Source organism: Psittacula echo (genome assembly GCF_963264785.1).
Source record: "Psittacula echo genome assembly, chromosome: 10".
Taxonomy (NCBI): Eukaryota; Metazoa; Chordata; class Aves; order Psittaciformes; family Psittacidae; genus Psittacula; species Psittacula echo.
This window is the reverse complement of record NC_137741.1, coordinates 18570531-18592681: the sequence shown is the minus strand read 5'-3', so window position 1 is coordinate 18592681 and position 22151 is coordinate 18570531. Positions and strand designations below refer to the sequence as shown.

The following is a 22151-nucleotide window of genomic DNA, read 5'->3' as shown; positions in this document are numbered from 1 at the left end:
TCCTTCCCAGCCTGAATCTCACAACACGGAGCAACACCTGCATTGGGGGAAGAAAGAAAGAAAGGAAATCACAATGCGTTCAAACAGCCTACTGTACCTCAGTGGATCTTCAGAACTGCCGTAGCTGCACTTGGGAGAACCCTTTTTCCAGTCAAACAAGTTGTCGTGTTTTTCTGTTTCCAATGCGCAAGCAGATGTTTGTTTCAGTCCAGGACTCCAGTCATGGGGCGCACAGTTGGCCTTTTAAAACTGATGTTAACACTTCATAGCGACAGAAAACTTGAGATCTGATGTCTCTCTCTCTCTCTCTGTCCTTTCTCTCTCTTTTCTTTCTGTCTCTCTCTGCTTCATAATGGGAAACATATCTGTGTGCAAGTCCAACCGTACAGCACTTTGATCAGATCAAAGATAGCGCAGGCCGGGGGGCTCCGGGACCCTCCAGGCACCTGCCTGACACTGTAGGTCTTTATAGAATAAAACCCAACAAAAAACCCCACACAAAAAGAAAACTCAGCTGACAAAAAGACTGGATTTTTAATGTTGCTCTTTAACCTTTTTAGGAACACGTCAAAGAATCAGAAGGGCCCTCATTCATCCAAGGTTGTTCCCATTTCCAACGCTGCCAAATTTTGCCAAAAAATAACCCAAACTCTCTTTGTTTTTTTTTGTTTTTTGGGTTTTGGTTTTGTTTTGTTCCTGTTTCGTAGGCGTGAAGGAGCACAGTAACCAACTGCTCTGTCTAAACGAGACCCTGACCAATACGTTCTGTTCAATCATACACTGGTATTTAAAACAAAAAATAGATACAAAAAAATAATGAAATTGTCGAGCTCTTTGTTTCAAAACTGGACAAAATGTGATTATTTTCTTTTCTTGTGATGGAGAAGATAAAAGGGATGGGGTAGAGGAACAGCCCCCCCCCCCCGTGCCCCCATCCCGCTCAATTCTGGACAAAACTGGCAGTGGTGAGCTAAACCGACGCGTGCATTTCGTACACAACAAGAGGCAACCGCCCGCCAAAACCGAACCAGGAGAAACCTGAAAGGAAGCGGCCGAGGTCTCCCGCGGGGCAGCCTGCCCTCCGCACAGGCGCGCAGGAAACATCGATTGGAGAAGACACAAAACAGCAGGAACCGGATTCAAGTCCATGATGCTTTGTTGACCTTTTCTCTTTATTATTAAGACTTCTCGAAGGGTCTTGCAGTTCTATGTTAGACCATGGATCATTTGCATACACATTGTCTTTTGTGTCACTTTTATAACTTTTTTACGGTTCAGATACTCATCTATATGTCTGTACAGAAAAAAGCTGCTATTTTTTTTGTTCTTTATCTTTGTGGATTTAATCTATGAGAACCTTCAGGTCTGCCCTCCTTCCCCCCCCTCCCACTCCAACAGATTTTCTTATGCTTTGTACTATAGTGTGTAACTCTTTACTTCCTCCTTCCCAGTAACTGATACCTTTCATATGATTTGCCATGAACTGTTCAATGCCTTTTTATAAATACATTTCCTCCTTTTTTTTTTTCCTTTTTTCTTTTGATGATTTTGATTTTGATTTTTCTCTCCTCTCCATTGGTTGTTTTACAACATCTTGGCTGTGTGGGCTTTTGAGGGGGACACGGAGAAAGAAGGGGGACACCCTGCACGGAAACAACTCGAGCAGTGCTGTGGTGCGTTGAAATCCCGGTTTTTCCCTTCCTTCCCGCTCTCCTCTGCCCAGCCAGCGTGCGAGGCTCTTACAGTGCAAGGCATGATACAAACTCAGGTCAGAAAAAAAACAAAAAGGTTAAATATTTAGTACATTCTTGTTCAGTGTTTGTAGTCATTGTTGTACAAGGGTCCTTCCCCTCCTTCCCTCCCCGCTTGTTTTGGTTGCGGCACACATCACTCGCCATCCCCACACACAGTCCCCTCACTCAGACACACATATGTATGTACTTTGTTTTGTGTTAGTTGGGTGCAGCAGCAGACACCAGGCTTTTGGGTCACTGGTTTTTACTAAGATGATTTTGCACCCTTCTGCCCCATGAGTAGGAGCTGGACCAGTTGCAGCTGGTGATGCCAGGCAGCCTTAGGCCGGCCACTGAAGCTCCAGCAAGCCCCAGCTCTTCACTTTCCTGATGAGGAAGCCCTCATGGAGGGCATTGGGGCTGCAGTTTGCACCCTGGGGAAGAGACATAACACCAAAACCAACTGGAACCCAGCAGGCTGTTTCCATGAGGCTGGGTGGACAGAGTGCAGCTGGGGCCAGTGGCTTGGCTAGCAAGCAGTTCAGTGTTGGCTGCTATGGAAACCTGTGCAAGTACAAGCTTGTTGCTTAAATCATAGACCAAACCTCAGAACAAAGGAAAACGAGTAAGCTTGTTTGTTCAGTTGCAGAAGCCTTGGTGACAGGGGAAGGAGGGGGCCACCAGAAAGTCTGCAACCACCGAGTCATACCAGTTGCTCCTCTTAACGTTAGTTACAGCATCTAAGCCTTTGTTTAGCACTGATCCAACCAAACGATGGCAGTGAAGAGGTGGTTCTGGGATGGAAACGCTTCAATCTTTTGAGTAAGAACAAAGAATTCAAGTAGACTGATTGCTACTTTTGACTGGAGATTTGGAAAAGTTTGTAGTGCTTTTTGCTTGTGTAGTTTAGGTCCCATTATCTTCTCTTGCCTCTGTCCCATAGTTATTTTTCCCTTTTAAAAATGAAAAAGACAAAAAAGTTAATTCAGAAGGTATTCTATGTAGGATTTTTTATTTATTTTTGTGATATCAGTTTAAATCACTGTAGAGATGCCCCATAATAAATCTAAATACTGAGAAAAGGGTTTTTGAGTATGACGGGGGACAGGTTTTGATTTTTTTTCAAACATTTATCTACCTCACTCTTATTTTTTTATATGTGTGTATATAAAAAAGAATACATCTCACATGTCTCAGCAGCCAATAAATGCCGTTGATACTGGTAACCTCTCACTCCATATACCACATGCTCTAGGTTCTGGAGGGGAACAGTCACTGCCTGTCACAAAGGGTCACTTCCGAACATTTGCCTCCATTCCAAGGAGTTTTCCTTGTTTTTTTGGCTCACGTTCATTACTGTGAGGAGGAATCCCAGGGCTGTCTGCCTTAGGGGACCATTCCTGAAGGAAACATGAGGGCTTTTTAGTGTTGTATCCTGTCAGTCCTCAAATCAGGAACAAAACGCTGCATGGTTTGATGAGCAGAGGCACAGCTGACCTGCTGTGAGGACTTCAAATTACGAGTATTTGGTGAAATCTGTTACAGAAATGGGTTGATGACAATGTTTGAAGGCCCAGAATAATTGTAGAGTGAAGGGAATGGTCTTTCTGTTTGTCCTGCAGAATGGGCTCAGCCCTGCTGGATTTCCCTTAGATGCCACAAGCACCAAAAAGATACTTGGCTGAATCAGCACCTAGAAATGAATTGGCTCTTACAGCAACAGCATTGCTGGCTTGACCAAAAAACCTGCCCCAGGCTGCCTGGTGATAACTGCTGCATCGAGTTTACAGGTTTGGATCTTTGCTGCTTCTGTTTGATAAGAGAGCACTGATGATATTTTTTTCCTGAAACTAACATTGAATTGATGTCTTTTAACGTGCCAGTAAAAACTCAGTTCCCTTTTCTTCCCCTGTATATGCTTCATGTAACTGTGGATTCTGATGGACCAGCCATCAAACTTTAACCGCCCTCTGACAGCGTGTCACTGGTTTACAAGCACACAGGACTAACACGAGCTTGCCATCAACTTGATGTATAAGGTTTCTCTTTTTCCAGCTCAGGCAGCTGTTGGTGCAGGTGTTGGTTGTGGTATCTAAATCATGTGGTGCTTGGCTACTACGAGTTGTACATGGCCTTGTGTGAATACACAGCGCTGTGGTTAAGTACTGCAGAGTTGGCCTTCGGAGGGAGCATTTCTAGCCCTAAGAAACCAGCCAGATTTGGTGGGTTTACCAGGTTGGGGTTGGTTTCCCATTTTTCAGGAGGCTCCCGTGACCTTTTGGTGCAGTGGCTGTTCCCCTCTCTTGCACATATTTGATTACCACAACTGGAGATCCTCAGATCTTTCAGCTGGCTAGGAGGGTTTTGTTAAAACTGTCCAAGTTACTGGTTTTTGTAATTGTGTGTAGGTGGTTTTAAGATGCATTAGGAAGCAACACTAACGACGTAGCACCCATCACGATGAGCATTTCAAAAAGCACTGCGGTAGAAGACAGTCGCACGACATCACGTCCCCATGCGTGATGGCAGTCAGCTCTCCTGGACCAAACCACCTTCATGATACCATTGCGTTCTGTGTTTGCAGTTCAAGCTTAATCCGTTTTTTGTTCTGTTTGTTTCCATAGCTTATTTTTGTTGTTGTTGTGTTTTGTGCGTTTTGAATAGCTTTATTCCCATGGGTTTTTCATGCAGACTTCCCTTGGACAGTAAATCAAGTTGTTTGTGCATGTGAACAACTGAGAATTAATGTTGGCTTGGTAGAGTCACAATACGGTTTGTAATGTTGTTCTTCCCTGAGACCACTGGCTTGTCTGGTATGGAAAATCTATTTAGAACTTCAGCTATGTTTGAATAAAGTGAAAGTAATCCAGTTTGTTTATAAATCGCAAACAAAAGCCCACCCAGCCCTGAAAACCAGCATTTGACAGACGGCGCCGGGATGTTTTCGCTCAGTAGGGTAACGCACTGGCGTTGCTGCAGGGAGCAGGGGCTCCGAGTGTGGTGCTCGGCTGTTGTGCGCCCCTGACTCGCATTTAAACAGCTGCTCGGTGGCACAGAAGGTGGTTTGGTTGCAAAGGAACGTGAACACGAATTGTCAGCTGCGTGGTACTCAATAAGATGCTCTCTCAGGGGAGTGATAAAGCAGCCGCGGAAGCCGAGCGTGATGGGAAGCGCGAGGCCGGCTGGTGTGCACCGAGTCTTTCCCAGCGTGATGCCTCTGCTCGTTGATGCTGGTTCAAAGTGATGTATGGCTCTAGGGGTGTGCACACTGACGATGCTCCTCTTGGTCTTGAAAAACAAAGGCATGAAAGCCCAGTTTGCCCAGGACGACTGGTCACCAGGTGGGACTGCTCTCAGGTCCTCTGGGAACTGCTGAGGGGTGTTGGGCACAATCACAGTCTAAGTGAACAACACTCCTATTGTTGGTATAACTCCATACATATATATCTATATATACATATATATATCTGCATATGTATATCTATATTATAGATATATATATTTTTAAACCCTTTTCATTCCATTAGTACAAGTAACACTTGTTTCCTGTTATTCTTCTTTTGTTTGTCAACCATGTATTTAATCACTGGGCTGAACAACAGCGGAGGAAGGTGCAAGGGATCCACTCCTTACTAACCAGTGATAAAAGCCAGATATTGCAACTTAACCCACGAGTAGTTGTGCAGACAAGGATTTGAAAATGATGTATAGAAACAACACTAGTGGCCAGGGGTGCTGAAGATACAGAACTATAAACAGGCAGGAGGGCTTCAAAGGGTGCCTTGGTTCAGAGACTGGTTGCTCAGAGATGAACAGCCTCTGTAACTGAGCATGGCCAGGTGGATCAGAACCGAGAGGCATGGAAGCAGGATGTGGCAATGGGTATTTACAAAGACACAGGGCTTGGCAGAAGTTTGAGGTGGCTTCCTGAGCTTCATCTGTGGGACAGCATTGGAGCTCAGGTATCACAATTCTGATTGTTGGTACTTGTAAGTAAACCTTTGGCCTTCCCATCTGGAAGGGCAAATTGATTGCCAGGAGTTTAATAGTTGGTGGTGTCATCAGGCCGTATGAATCTGTAGAGTTGGTCTGTTCTGCAAGTACCTGAAGACTATCACTAGTTTGTGTGTGTGCCTATGCGTGCGTGCTCATCTTTTCTTTTCTCTGTGTTCTGTTGATTAGTAATCCATTAGCATTTTCAATAGGGCTTCAAGTCCAGTAGATTACGGGTAGTCAGTTGACGAAGATCTGGTTTACAAGAACTAATTCAATGTTTCATTGCATTTTGTAAGTACATAGAATAATTTTATAAGATGTTTGTAGTTTATAAATGCCTAAACTATAATTTAAGGGCACTTTCCTGTGTATGGCTGTGTCTGTCTCTGATCAGTTGTTTTTCACAGTACCAGTTTACTAGTTAGCTTTATGATATGCCAAAAAGGATCCCGAACTTGTCCAATCCGTGGCTTGTCCCTCTTCCCGCCCGCCCAAGCTTTGTGTCCCAGTATACAGCGAATGAATAAAGGAGTTGGAGAAATGTTCTGTATCTTCAGTATCCTGGTCTTCCAGAGCCCTCTGGTTGGGGTGGGGTCATCTTAGCTGGTCATTTCACGTTACTGTCTAGGGCAGTTGGCTTAATGGATTACAAGAACCTCACTGGTTGGGGAAACAGAACGGGTTTTGCTGCTACCCAGGCTGATGTGTGCAGTGCAGGACCAGCCTTGCAGTGGCCATGTGGTCTGAAGGATGTGACTGTAGCAGAGAGAGAGGAAAGGTGGTTTTTGTAATTGCTATTGAAGAACTGTGTGCTGATTTCTTATCACTCTGAAAGTTTGTGCGCAGCCTCTGAAGCTGCTGAGCACCATTTGGAGCTTTGTTAAAACAAGCAAGGCAGGGTCCCTATTTATTGTTATTTAAGAGTACTGATGATCCCTTCACCCTCGCTCCTCGGAGCTGCCTGACCACATTGCCGAAGGGTTCCCATGATCTAGATACTGTTCAACACTCAGCTCTTCTGTTTGCTGAACCAGTGAGGTTTGAGATGAAAGGATTGGCCAGAGTTTGTCTACCTCTGGGACAAAAACAAAACTAGAAAGTGCTAAGGAATGGATGCAGTTGCAAATACATTTTCCAATCTTTTCTTGTTTAAATTTTTTTAAGAGAAAATGAAACAATACCATGGCCAATTTATTACAGAAAAAGACTTGCTGTGTATAAATTATTCCTAAAGAAATTCCTGTGTTTATATTAAAATGAATCAGTAGAGAAAAAAGAAATTCAAAATGTTTTTGTATATTCTGTTGTAAGAATTTATTCCTGTTATTGCGATATACTCGGGATTCTTTACATTATGAAAAGAAGAAACTTTGTCTATTTTGAATGGCTGAAGCTAAGGCTCCTTTAGTTTCTCTTACTCTGCTTTTTTCTAGTAGTTTCAGTACTACATGATTTAAGTTAAATAAAAGAATTCTGTATGCATTTGCCTGCTTCTGAATTTGTTGCTCCTTACGCAAAGCGAGTACAGGTTGGAAAACTCAGAGCAAACCACCTCTGGTCTTCCTCTGCCCTTTTGGGCTGCATTTAACTGAGCTCCTCTGAGTAGATCTTAGCAGAGGTCAGTGCTGCCATAAACTTGAAAGCACTTTTCCAGTGACACTGAGCTTGTGGACCCTTTTCTGATGGGACCTTGACTACTTGGTCACAGTAGGTAATTCCCTTGAATAAGGTAAGCCTTTCTATTTAATTACTTCTTTATTTGAGGAAAACCTGCTTGTTCACTCTTGCAGCAATCCAGAGATGAGGCATCCAGCACGTGCTTAACAGTTTCCTGCAGCAGTCATTGGAAAAGGCAGTGGCAAAAACGAATGGCACTAACTTGGTGTTTCCAGTTCCTCTGGCTAAAATAAGGCGCGATGGTGGCGCAAAGCCTCATCAGCTGTCCATGTTGTTAGGTTTCTCTGTTGTCCTTTTTACATGACGCTTGAGGAATGGGCTTTTGTTTCCCTGGAGAAATCCTCTTTCTTTTTTTCTTCTATGATCCTTCTTACTCTGTCTCCTGCCCACATTGTTTCAGCATTTCTAAGATAATGCTCTGTAATGCTTTTCCTAGAAAGTCTGCTGTTACCGATGGGGATAATGGAGGCACATGGATGAAAGCTGCTCTTCCATTGCCGTAGTACAGAGAAGCGTAGTAGGTGTAATCGCAGATGTACCTGCAGTGTTAAGGTAACAAAACCAGAAACCTGAATTAAAGAACAGTAAACTGATTAAATTTAAATACTCTTTAAGTAGCCAAACCAGATCTGGTTTGTGAAATTATTAAGAATGCATTCGCTTAGTGAGGGAAGGAAGTGCTGAAAGAAACCAAGTTTGAGAAACAAATGTTCCTTATCTGATGGATTGGTTTCTCAGACACCCTCCCAGAAGGAGCTTTAAATAAAAAACAAGATACGCTTTCTTTTTGAGGCTCCTGTAAACTGGGTGAGATGGGAAAGGTAACACACAAGCTACCACCATGGAACACATACAGCTTTTAGTGTAAGTTTAGTCTCACTATGCAGAGGGGTTTTGTTTTAGCTCCCTACCTGTTAACTTACAGGTGCAAATCCTGATGTTAAGGGCCAAGATCAGCTGATTTTTAGTTTTCAAAGTGAGATCATTTACAGTTTTGTTCCCCTTTTAAATGAAAACTGAGATAATTGCTACAGTACTGCTGAAACACATGATGAGCTCACAGACATGGGTCCGAAGGTACCTGTAATTGCTCTGTTCCTTGGTGTATGTGTTCACATTTTGTATCCTCCCAGCTGGGAAAACCAGATTAAAATCTGCTACTGGTCGGTATTGCTTTCAGACTCCTAATAGCTCAGGTTTACTGGGGTTATTAATCACAGGGTGTGCTGTGTTGAAACTTGTTCTTTTTGGAATTTAGAAATCTATGGCAGATTACCTACTGGCTGTAGGTTTTCTGTTTTACATAGAATTTAAATTCATCCCAATTTCATATGTGTTGCCCCTCTGAAGCCTTTGCTTTGAAGTGATTTTGGTTGGAGGAAAAGCCACTGCAAAGATTCTTCAGGATTAAATGAGTTTATGGAGTTACTTGTGTTTTCCCTGTGAGCCCCTGACATGCAATGCTTTACCTTCCCGCATCTCTGGAAAAGATGATATCAATCCCTTCCACTGAAATGTTTTTCTAGAGAGTCTTCATATTAATTGTAGACTCAATCTTTTCCGGGCCATCTAGCATGCAACAGGCACCTTCTGGGAGAAAACCACAAGCATCCATCTCTCGGTAGCCTTTGTTCTTCCCACACTGCTCAAGGATGATGAGTCCTTTGGCGGCTGAAGCCAGCCCAACGTGAACTGTAAGCTGGTTTTTCCCACCAGAATGAATAACAGGAAATTAAAAATGAGACCTGTTTTGGAAAAGGATGCAATGCAGTAATGCCAAGCAGGGTGTGAAACACTAGCTGCAAGGTGGGGAGTCTTGGTATAGCCCATGCCTAAAGAAAACTTCAATAAGAGATTCTAAATGAGAACAAAATCCTGCTTTACTCTGGTTTTGTCAGCTCAGGACTTGAGAGCTTGGTGCCTTTTCTGCCGTTTATGGTGGATTTTTGTTTCCCTTTGTTCGACACTGTTCAAATGGCACGGGGTTAAAACAGCACACTATAATCAGTGTGCTCCAACTTTCAGTTTGAACCCTTTACCACAGTTTTAATAGTCACTTCCCAGAGATGCCTGATGCACGTATTGCACAGCAGTCTTCTGGGGATCTTTTTAAAGATCCACTCAGAATAATGATACTCATAAATGAAGGGGAAAATCTGTGTAACTTTCCAATTACTCACCAGTGGCTGCAGAGTTGTCCATATCTTGAAGACTTGCTCCTTTGCTTTTTGGTAAGCCACTGGCAGCTGCATGATGCGGAGATCTATGTTATTGCCAAGGCCTCTCTTGGACAGCTCCTGTGTTTACAAAAAAACCACCATGGAATTGTGAGAGCATTGGATTTCTCAGACTGGGATAAAGAATCAGGCTGATGCAACTGTGGAAACACCTGAAAAAGCAAGGTAATGCTGTCTAAGCACATGGTTCCTAACCACTATCAGCAGTGAGATTCATTTATTTAATGAATTTAATGAATTTTTGACTGGAAGAGACTAAAACACACTAAACCATTTCCTAATGTCACTTCCATGTGTTTTCCAAAGGGATGCTCAGTCTGCAGTGGGTGGGAGTGGTTACTGCTAAGGGGCTGGACCATGGAGAACAGTGACATACAGGTCCATACTTGGAAGCTTCTGAATAAGCTTTGGTGTAGGCAAGATCTGTTCCTCTGAAAGCTCTAGTAGATAAACCTGCACTGTCAAGGGACACAAATGAAGGACAGGCCACATTAGCTGTCTCCAGTGATCTGCTGGTTTGAACTGGTTTGGATAAGCTGTGCTGGAGGTGCCTGTCAACATGAGAAAGGTCACATTTAGGCTGGGTTTAATTTCTTTTCTCGTCTAGAATATGTTTTTCTAGTAAAAGGAAATGTCAGTTATTTGGATGTTATTTCTCTGTCACTTACGTAGAGTCGAATTTCCATATGGGGCCTTTTCCCAAAGGAAACAAAAATTATGCCCAGAATTGAGGTGGAAGAATCAAAGGCACCCTCAAAGCAGCAGGTTGGCCAGGTGGTAAAAGATGTTCTGGAGAATCAATGTCATGTGGAAATGACTTGAAATTATGTTGTCAGTAGAACAGGGCTAACAAACAAGACTCTAATAATAAGTGTCTAAGTAGAAGGTGGGAGGCTGCAGTGGCTGGATGCAGAAGGAAAGCTTTGTTCCTGAAAAGTAAAATGATGGTTGAAAGTTCCTGTTGCATTTGAGTAGAGCACTACCCAAGGAGGGTAAAGAGGAAGTTTCTAAGGAGTCACAGGCAAAAAGTCAGCAGCAGAGGTCTATGATTAGCCCCAAACCCTGTAACTTCTGTATTACATGTTGTTTTCATTTCTCTAGGGATACTTGGGTGGACAAGACCCAGAATTCTGAGCTGTAGTTAACTGGGAAATTTGCCCTTCAACACTGGCTTCCTATATAAACTGTTCCAATTTTCTTGTCAGCGGAAGCATTGATTAGCTGTGCTCAATAAACTATTCGACACAAGCAAGGAAACAATGCCTGCAGGGAAGTAAACACATTCAGAGAACAGTGCCAGCCTGTCTTGCTCTGGGCGCTGACAGTCTTTGAGAGCCCATTGCATCATCTTGTTTAAGAATTCTGTTCTGTCTTAGCTTCCAAAAAGGAAAACCCCAGCTGGTTCACAATTAGCATTTTCTTTTCTAAAGCATCTTTAATTTTAACATTTAATGAGATTCTTCCTTCTTAGCTGTAAAGCTCAGAGGTCTCAACTCCCCATAACTTTGGTATGGAATGTGGAGACCCACAGTTAGTTGTTAGGCCATTCTTCTCCCATGCTGTCTGGATTGGTGTTCTGTTGTCACCATTTGTCATGGGAGAGACACATAGAAATGCTTCAGTGCAGGACAAAACCGGTACCAGACCAAGAGCAAAGGGCTGGGAATGTGTGTCAAAGGAAGACAGTTCACTGTGTCCTCAGCTGTTTCAGCATGTTGTCAATAATGTGTATTACTTTGTTGCCCAAGAATCCTAACCATGGGCTTATGCCCCATTAGAGCAGATGTTGTGCAAACATGGAACAGAAAAATAGATCATTCTTTGTCTCAGCCTTAACCAAAACTAGTTTTGCATTTAAGGTGAGAGACTGAAGATGGTTACAGGAGGATAACTGCATCTGGAAAACAGAGCTCACACTGGTGAGGTCATTCAGTAAACAAGTGCCTCTCTTTTGTAGTTGAAAGAGCAAAGAGAACTTCAGAGGAGGACACAAGTTTTGGAGGACTTTCTTGTGGGAAAAGCGGTTCAAAGGAAAGCAGGCAGATTCTTTGTTGGGAGGTTCTTCTGAAAGAGATATGAAATCCAGTGTTATCAGCTGATAACCTTGAGTCACTGGTGAGCTGTGGTTACAGTCCTGGTCCACTGGAACTCTGGCCCGTGTGGTTACACAGCCCTCCCCAAAGAGAAGGGATTGGCACAGCACAGCTGTGCTCGGATGCAGTGGTTGGGTGTCTCATGGTATGTTAGAAGCATCCTAAACTTTTAGAAACCTCCAGAAAAAATTTGCTTTAGGAGGGTAAGAAAGTTCCAGAAGAGAAACGAAGTCACTAAAAGCAATGTCTTCTTAGTCTCACAGATGAGGAAACTAAAGCAGAGAGGGAGAGATTAAATGACACATTTCCAAAGACCACATGGTCAGTGGCAGGATGAAAAACTGCACCCAGAGATCTGATCCTCAGCTCCCGATAGCAAACATAGTTCCCAGAAGCAGTTGGAAATGTGACCTGTTCTGTGGGCTAACAGTTTAATTGCTATGAATGTTGTCACTCAGCTTACATTTGTGCCCTATTAACTGGCGACTTTGACCTTGGTGGTAGACTGCCCTGATAGGTTATTAAACTACTAAGTTGAAGACAGTTTCTGGAGGAGACACAAGTCAGATCCCGGGTGATTAGGTTTGACCATCAATGTGTAACATGGAAGAAATAATTCAGAGAATCGGGGATTCTGAGGGTCCCATGTGGTGCTGACAAACTGACACATCACAGTAACTCAATATGATCTGTCAGCAAACACATGGTAAATACTTGGTGGTGTTTTCCTTCAGAGCGCATGTCCCGCACTGCCAGAGTTCAGTGTTGTCGGTGGAGCTTTCGTGTGTGTTGTAGGAGGGTATTTCAGGTGAATGGAGTTATGAGAACCATGAAAAACTGAGTGAGACAGGCTTCTGAAAGAGAAGCTGTCTTACTAGTGCTAGACACCCATGTTGGGCCATGTGCCAGTGACTATAAAAGTGCTGAAGCTTTTCTCAGTGACCCTGAATTGACAGGTTCACCTGTACTTTCTGATCCATTTGCCTCTCGTTTTCCCTGAATACTCAAGGGGTACTTGCTGAGGAATGAGAAATCCAGGGATGAGATGCTGTTGAATGTGTGTATGAGTCATCTTGTACTGTGATAAGAACTTGGGTTCATGCAAAACAACAGGGTTCTCCTCACACTCTTGGAAAATTATATCTTCATATAGAACAGGCAACGTGGGAGAATGCACTGCTACTTATGGTAGAATCCATAAGAAATCCAAGAATGCAGAACAAATACTCTTTCTAAACCAGCAGAAATCAAGATTTGGAGAGTTTTACTAACATTTGTCACCCGATTCCTGAGGATTTCAGAAAATGGAGATTAGCTTATTCTCCAAAAAGTGTAGTAAATGGTTAATTTGTAAGAGAAACAATATCCCACAACCATTTTTCTGAGTGCCCACTGAGGGCACAGAAGGGATGCAACTACTGTAATAGGCTGTGTGCTCACTGGATCAGTCTCTGATCCTCCCTACAGTGAGAGAAGAGGTTCAGGAGAACAGCTGATCCCATCAGAAAGGCTCTGGTCTGACTGCTCAGTACTTCCTTGAGGATGAGTTTGAGTGCACTCTTGCTCTGTTCTCAGACTCAGCAGGAGGGCTTTATGCCGCTTTAGTGATCCATGCAGGAACCCCAAGCCAAGGCAGGACTACTTCCAGATGTTGATACTAAATTTTGCTATCTTTCATACATGTACACAGGCTTCCTGAAGACCGTAGGGCTACTCTTGTGAACAAGGCAAATGGAACAATACCATAAGATTGCTATTTAGCATGGAGAAGCCTATCAAAATTCAAAGTACTTCCAGATTTGCAGCTAATTTCCCTGATTTGCCTGGATTAACCACCTTTGCCAGAGAACAGGAAACCAATGCAGCATCCCCAGTATGAATACACATTAATTCCACACAGAGGGGGTCACATCAGAGGGAAATGGATTTGTTCTCCTTTATACACAAGGACTGACATCTGTTTCGCTATGGAATGCTGGAGCAGCCAGCACATAGCGTTGTTACAGAAAACTCACTGGTGTGTTTTGGTTTAGGCTGTGTTGCTTGCAGATAAAGAACATGGTTTATTTTCAGCCCAAAGAGGATGATCGTGCACCCAAAATTAGAACTAATAAGAATCAGGAAATAATGAGCAAGAACATTGTCAACTGACAAATATCTGTGGTTTAGGGGACATGTCAAGTTGGACTCAAGGTAATTTATGGGTCTCCTGTGATGACCGGGGTGTGGAAGGGTATCACAGAAGTACTTTTGTCTCCTGTTAGGCTACAGGGATAACATTCCCCATGATTCTGAGTGGCTAATGAATTTATTCTACCAAACACCAAGTTTTACTCGGTATTCTTCACCCAACGAGGCCAGAATAGAAAACACATATGGGTTGGTGGAGTTGCTATAGCTTTGGTCTTTGGTCATTTGAAAGTGGAAGCCAAAGATGAAACATGAAAACACACTTAGAATTGGTGTGCTTTAGGGTTTGTGTGCCTGAAGGAGGCAGAGCTCAACAGGTTACACCTAATGAGAAGGAAATCACCTCACACAGACATGGAAACATGAGTTGTGGTATGAGATCATGTGTTTACTGAGCAGAGATAACCTGTGGTATATGCATTAGGTGCAGAGAAGGCACCCTGGGTAAAAATATCTTTTTTCAAACTCAAGAATAATATTTTGAAAAGTGCTTAAATAGCACACAAAAAAACCCTTGCAAATAAAACTGTGTTTTACTTCTTAATTCTCCTTTCTTCTATGTTGGGAGTCTGCTCCATGAGGCATAATTCTGTTTAATGAGTCATGCGAAATAACTTTTTTGAAGGGAATGGAAAGCCTGAAAACGATTGTATCAGGATTGCCACAAAATAAAACACCTCGTTCCCTTTTTTCCATGCTTACCTTCACTGCTTCCCAGCTAGAATTAACCAAGTATTGTCTAAAGGGACCAAAACCTGAAAAGAAAGAAAGGCGCTTTTAACCTATGCTTGCTCTGCAATTGTGGATTAGGTGCAGACATGCATGCACACACATATTTGTTCTTTATCTTCATATTTTTGGTTGTGGAGGTTGAGTTTTTAGGTAAGATTTACCCTTTATAGCACTTCAGGGATTAGTATTTTAATTTTTTATATGCACTGATATAAGAACAGATCTCACAATCTTCATTCGTGTCAAGGCTTTCTTATGAGATAACCTTAACCGAAGCTGTTAAATGTGCCGGAGCCAACAGGCAGATCAAAGAAATGATGATTTTGGGCAAGGTTCATCACCCATAGAAACACGGCTACTAAAACATCTGGTGTTAAATACTCTCAGGCCACAGTCAATTCTTGTAAGTACCATTCTTACGGTTAAAGCTCATGAAGACAGGCATATTTAATGAAAATGATTAAAATAGTAACATTTTATTTCATTTGTTGTTGGGTTTTGGTTTTTTTCTTTTTAATCCCAGTGAAAACTTTTCTCTCAGGGAAAATGTGCTTTTTGTGGTGCTGGGCAAAATCTCTTTCTTTGCTTTTTCCCCAGAGGAAAAGAGAAGAGGAAAGGGAAAAGGACTTCTCGAATCCAAAGCACTACATTTAATTTTATGCGCCCTTTTTTGTGAAAGGCTTTTTTTAAATAAAAAGGAAAAAAGCCCTCATTTTGAGCTAGACAGGCATCTTATCATTAAAATATTTGATGGAAAACTCCCACTATCTTCATTAATCTCAATTACTCTTCTCAATCCAGAATGTTACCAAGTCTTAGATACTGGGTGGCTGGAAAACTTGTTTGTAAATTGGTTCCAATGCTGTAACTCTTAAATACTTAAAAATCCTTAAATGGACAAATACATACTTGACAGTATATGACTGCTGTTTTTCACAGTGAAAGGAACTTGTATGTGGGGACAATTAATTCTAAATGCAGGCTTATGACAGCTTAATGCTAGACTTCAAGCATTTCTTAATTTCTTAATACTTATTTCATAACTGCTTCATCTTTTAATATTATGAAAAGGCTGATGCTGCTAATAGTTTTGACAATGTTTTCCCCAGGTTTAAGTTTGTACTATGGAGAGGGAACAAGGGAAATAGTACTCATTTCACATTAACAGGCAAGATAAAACCTCATTAGTCCCACTCTATTCTCCGAGCAAAATTAGGGTGACACCTACTCCATTTTGAAGCTGTAGTTGTTGTGCATGTTTCTGTACCTGTGTGTGCAGAACTGTAGAATTATACAGAACTATATATAAAGTTATGTATATTATATAGAATTATATCTAAGGTTATTAAATATCTCACAATTAAATACATGCATCTCAGTGGTGGCCATAAGAAACTACTGCTTAGGATAAAATCATTCCATTAAAAATGACTGAAGGTAAGAGTTTTACAGTACAGAACTACCTGCAACAACTTGGAGAGCTAACTGGCTGAGTATTATTAGGCACTATATAACTGGGCTCAGTGCCAGCAGGTTTATGTTATGAGCAGGCGAAAATGTGACACAGACAAGCTATGATAATCTCTGTAATAGCTTAAAGATGCACCTGTGTCCGTAATGGGACACGCTAGTCTAAAACTATTTGAACAAGTAGATTTCTGTACCTCAATGTCTATCTAAGGGGAGGAAAAACCTAACAGGATGTTAAGAAGTGTGCCCATCAAGGGTATGTGCCATAAATATCGTAGGACAGAACCAGACTGTCAGCCTTTTAAGAGGTTAGCAAAAACATCTTGTTCTCTCCTACACTCCCACTTGGTTCAACTACAGTGGTGTCTAGAGCAAGGCAAACTAGTTCTGCTCATCTTGCAGCTATTGAAACTTGAAAAAAAGGTGTTTAATTGAAAACAGCAAGATGTGCCAATCTCTTTGATGTAGCTTCAACCTCATTCCGATGTCCTCAGATGACCTGCAGTGGAAAATTATCCAGCAACTCACATGTCAAGATATGTGTAATCATTGCCTTTATACGAGCCAGTGGCAACTAGAGGAGTAGCGAGTAGCAGCATTCCTTAAGAGCTTTAACCTTTTAAAGCTCAGAATTCTTTAGCTGGTGGTTCTGCCACTATGATTCAGCAGTAGTGATAGCCAGCAAGAGAATTTCCAAATTTGGTCCCTTGTGCTGCGTGTTCAGGCAGGCTCCCTTGGTATATTTAAATTTAATGGTTTAGTTTAGCAGTGATGAGGCAGCATCTCCTGTTTAAAACTCCCTTACTTTGCCATGAAACTGAGACCTCAAAACTTGCCATGTGTTGCTCTAATTCTGGACACTGACTATGTGACATTGTGATGCAACCTGGCTTTCTTGCTTCAGAGCTCCTTTTGGGTAAGCTTTATCTCATACTAGCCTGCACTGCCTTGAGCTATGTGGTTTGGATCAGAGAGAATGTCAACAAAGATTAAGACATGGAGAGAATGAACAACAAACCAAACTGGGTGGCAGTAAAGAGGGCAGACTGCAGCCTTGTTTCCTGACATGCATCTGATTTTTCTTAGGAAGGCACCGCAGCAAGTTTTTTTCCATTTGGAATTGTTAGTATGACCATTTGCTACTGTTTTTCCTTCCAGGGAACTGTTTATGACAAAGACCAAGCATGTGTGCATACCATCTCTGGCTACAAGAAGAAGAAAATAAAAATCTTACCAGTTACAACCACAGTGCTGGAATTTGAATCCATGAAATCTGTGCTCCAGAAGGTGAAATCTTGTCTTTCAGTTCCAACAGTGTTATAATTCATATATCTGTGGCAAACTTCTTTATTTGGGGCACCTTTTTTATTTCCAACTGTGATGTCTGCATTCACATGACAGGGATGACTTGTGATTTATGTCACTTTCGAAGCAAACATTGTTACGTCTCTGCATTAAAGATAGAAGTGTGACTGACAGGCTGGCTGATCGGGACTGTCCCAAACTTCTTCAGGCATGCAATGGTATCTAGGAAGGACAGGAAAGGCTTAAAGAAACTCCTTGCAAAAATCCGGCCACATTTTTCATCAGAAACCTGTTTATGTACATGTAAACCAAAAATTAATTGAATCAATTTTATTCTGTCTCTGTGGATATTCTGTTTTTAGCACAGCTGTAATTCACTTCAATCGTGAGGAATGACTTCAGTACAAAAACATATCTGTCCATTTCCACTGTTCATAGACTTTCTCTTACTGACTTAACTCAAGGGAAACTTTGCTGTTCCTCTTCATAGCAGTTAGTCAGTTTACTCACCCTGATCTTTATCTTAAGCTCTTTATAAAATAGTTCAAGCTTCTTCAAAAACACCATTAGCAAATGTGTGTACTTGCTAAGCCAAAACATTTACTCAGTAATATTCCTGAATAGGCAACATGTTACAAAATCTCACTCCAACTTGCAAGGTCAAACGAAGTCTGGAAGCTGGGTTATGGCCTGCTGAAACTGGTGAGTTTAATAACTGGTCTGTCTTCATTAAACTGAAGCATAAGAACCAATAGGGGAGGGCCCAAAATCAAAACATATGCACATTGTCACTGCCCAAAACAAAAGCATATGCAAGTTCTCTTGGGAATTATAACTATGTGGGCAGAGGGTTTTGCTGGGTCTTGTTTTGAGTAGGAAGTGTATGTGTGTGCATGTGAGAGAGAGAGAGGGAGGGGAGAAATACGCTAAGAATAGAAAGCCACTATATAATCTCAAGGGAGTTGGTGATTGTGAGACCTTAAGGACAAAAAAATCTCTGAAGAAATCTCTTGGATTGGGTGGTGCCTGAAGTGAGGTTTGGAGCTATGGGCTGTGTCTGTCATTTAAATCCTCCTGTGCTGAGACACAAAGAAATTCATGGATTCTTCTAAATAAAAAGACCCTGATTCCAGCAGCCATTTCTTCCCTTGACTAATACAACTTGCCAAATAAACTTTTACTCACTGCTGTGGCTGAAGGAGCTGCTCATAGAGCAAATAGTTCTCTGCAGCTTTAAACAAGTCAAAATCTGCCACTGACATCACTGAATTACATCTAAAAATCTCCAGTTTCGGGTTTTGTTAAATCTGAATAAAGGGTGGTCTAATGAACAAAGCATACGAGAGGAATAAAGCAATATTCAAGGTCTGCAGTTGCTTGATTAATTTCCTGCATGAGAAATTATGCATTTTGTTTAGTACAATTTAGCTGCTTTATAGATACATAAGAAGGGTATTGCTTGAATGCTGTAAAATATTAGGTATTTTATTAGATATTCTTGCATAGAGTAGATAGAAGTCTATGACATCTGTGCACTCCGAAACGATTGATATTGCCTCTTTGGACTGTAGGACTAGTTTTCAAAGTTTTCACAACTCATAAAAAGAAAGTAGAAATAAAGATGGAACAAGGAAGATTATGTCACTAATCCTTTATGAAGAAACTGATAGAAATCTGGGGGAAATCCCTCCAAGCCACTTTCTAATAACTCATCAATTGAGTATTGTCTTCAACAGTTCAGTCCCTTTCCATAAGTAGAGGTTTGCTGATTTGGTAGTAAAGATTCCAAGATCTTTCTAGTGTTGTTGTATGCTTGTACAAGTCTGCGAGGAATGCTAGTGGTTTGAATAAACCAGGAATTTGACAAAGTGCACCAAAATTAGGTTTGCACTGATTTAATTTATTGTTTCTGTTCCCAAGCTTTATGTGTACAGTAGTATAAATGGAGGAATAATGCACATATAGCATCTGCATTACATTGTGACAGTATGACTGTAGCTTTACTATTAGCACTCACATGTGTGTACGTGCCCATAACAATAGATACACAAGTCACTGGATATCTGAGGTCTGTGCAAATTCACCTCCCCATCCATAATTAAGAAACCAAGCCCTGGCTATTTGAAGACAAGTCACAGCCAGAGCTGACTCAGCTGAACACTGGTTGTTTTTCTCTCTATACACAAATGTGATTGGCATGGCACTCATCCTGAGGTGAAGAAGAAATGGAAGGAACTGGACTATGAAAGCTCTGGTTATCACCTTGAATATTTTTCTGTAGAGTTGTCTGATTCATTTTAAAATTATCTGAACTGCTGAGTTACAGAAAAATGTATTTTCTGCAAATGCATTCTGACCACATTGCAGAACTGCCAGAACACTGCTCAAACAACTTCTTAGTACCGATGGTAACAAGAACTGAATATGGCTCTTCATTTAGAAACAGCTCTTTAATTTTTATCTCTTTTATTATTACTTACATATAGACCTTTTATTTCTTGTTATTGGCAGGCATTGACCAATGCTTTAAACTGTTAGGTGTTTAATATATTCCATTTTTTATCTCAGCTGCTTAACATTTAATGAGAGGAAGGAGAAATCAAGCTGCTATGCTATTTAACATTAAAATGTAATGGGACTTTAAATAGAAATTTTAGGCTCTAACATTCTATATTTCTTTTCCATTCTAATAAAAGTAAATGATCCTCAGGAAATACCTAACATAGTCTTTAGGTAGATGGAATGCAATGTCACAAAAAGAGAGGTGACAAACATTTCAGTGTAAAGCTCACTGTTCCCTGTGGAGCAATGCCTCTTCTACAGCAAACTCCATAGAAATGGTAAATGGAAGAATGTAATGGCAATTTCACTTACCTTTCTTTTGGATATAAAGTGTTATATATTTTATGTTGTTGCCTTATTTATATTAGCTCTTTTGCAATTGATACTACTAGTGTATACTCAATGCTTAGCAATAGTGGAAAAAACTGAAATTGTATGTAATATAAATGTGGCCAAGCTGTTAGGGGGTTGTTACCATTTCAGTTCCTGTCTTCTTGCAGGAGCAAAAACCAACTGCTGCATATGGACAGATTCTTAAGTTATATTTTTAATTGTTTATAATAGTTTAATGCAGGCAGAAAGTATTTTAGCAGGAGAGGATGCAACTCAAGATCAGTGGGTTGCTGTTGTTGAGGTGTCATTTACCATACACAGACCTTGCAAGCCAGAAATACACTTTAAGTAATTCTTTATCAGCTAATATGCAAAATAGATAGCTAGGACTAACAGATTATGAGGGTAAACAGTCATATGCTTACAACTCCTTGTAAGAAAACTGAGGAGTCTTAGCTGGGGAAGTTTCCAGTATGCTGGGGAAAGTCAGTTTGTGTCTTTTGTTGGTAAAGGCTGATCCTCAGCATTACTGAGTTATCTTCACATTTTCTGCTTTTCTTTCCTCCTGTATCTTTTCCCTTGAATCTCTCACCAGCCAACAGCAATGCTTCTGTGACTTTAGCTTCTTGTCTTTCGTGCCTTTAGCTCGTGTACTTTCTCATAGCTTAACAATGTTCTCACTAAACCTCAGGCAAGGTCACACAGCAATGCTGCATCAAACAGGGCCGAGTGTGACACAGGGTGTGGTGGAAGGTACAAAGCTTCTAGTGATCATGAGATTGTGCTGAAATCCACTGATGTGCTGTGAAGCGTGGTTGCGTGACATCTGCTTTTTGGGAGCATCCGTGTATGGGCTGAGAGAGCTTTTTCCTGTTGAGGAAAGAAAAAACAAATGCACTTTACTATGTGTCTTAAACCGTTTGAAAGGAGGAGCAGCCTCATTGAGCTTTTGGTCACTGTGCTGGCAGGCAATGGAGTGCTAATTAATGGAAGCGCTCAAGATGCTGTCCTGAAACAGTCTCCAGGTCACAGCCATAAGTACAAAGGTAAGTTTGTTTCTTTGCAAACATACTGTTAGTTCCATGTACTGTTCACCTCTTTGACTTTGCTAAGTTAGAGCTGCTATTTTAAGGATAAGGAAGCAATCTGACACGCAGGAAGCTCCCAATAGTCAACACCTGGATTCTACTTTATAATTTTAACATGTGTGTTCATTTTAGTCTCTGTACCTCAGTTTTACCATTTGTAATAACATTTTTAATTACAATTTTTAATGTAATAACATTAAAAATTGCTTGCCTACGTCTTCCAAAAGCCTTTTAAATACTGACAACAAATCACTACGGCACATGGCTGAAGCATACTACGAAAAATGTCATTTTTACTTATTTTCCCTCAAAAAACTTGTGCTGCTGCCACCCGAGTTTAAAGAAGCTGGTGTCAGCTCTATGGTTTGCCATTGTGTGTGCCTTTGGAATGAAGGATTTGGAACTTGTTCTCGGAGTTTGGGAAGTTAAGGCACAGCCCTGTGCTGGCACTCGCTGCAGGCCGGGCTGTGATGGCAGAGGACGAGGGCTGCCCCTCAGCCTGCAGCTCGCAGGCAGCTTCGCCTCGCCCCTCGGGCCTCGGCTCCCACACAAACTTCTCCGGACCGGTCCCCATCACCTCCCCGGTCCCTTTGTCTCCTCAACCGCCTTCCGACGGCCGCTTTTCCTGTCAGCTCCCCCCGCCTCTCCCGGCCCGCCCTCAGCGGCGGCCCGCGCCGCCATCCCGTGCGGGGCAGGGGCGGGCCGCGGCGGTGGGAGCCCGCCTCAGAGGAAGTG

At 41.8% G+C, this 22151-nt stretch overlaps 1 protein-coding gene across 1 annotated transcript; it reads right to left on the bottom strand.

Moving 5' to 3' along the window:
- Positions 1-7776: 7776 nt before the first annotated feature.
- PGPEP1L (pyroglutamyl-peptidase I like) lies at positions 7777-17432 on the bottom strand (the record flags this gene model as incomplete). Its single annotated transcript, XM_080626789.1, is given in 6 exon segments — positions 7777-7945; positions 8876-8928; positions 8932-9105; positions 9587-9703; positions 14629-14681; positions 17363-17432. Coding segments are annotated over 6 exon segments (600 nt in total). The 5' UTR covers positions 17397-17432.
- Positions 17433-22151: the final 4719 nt, after the last annotated feature.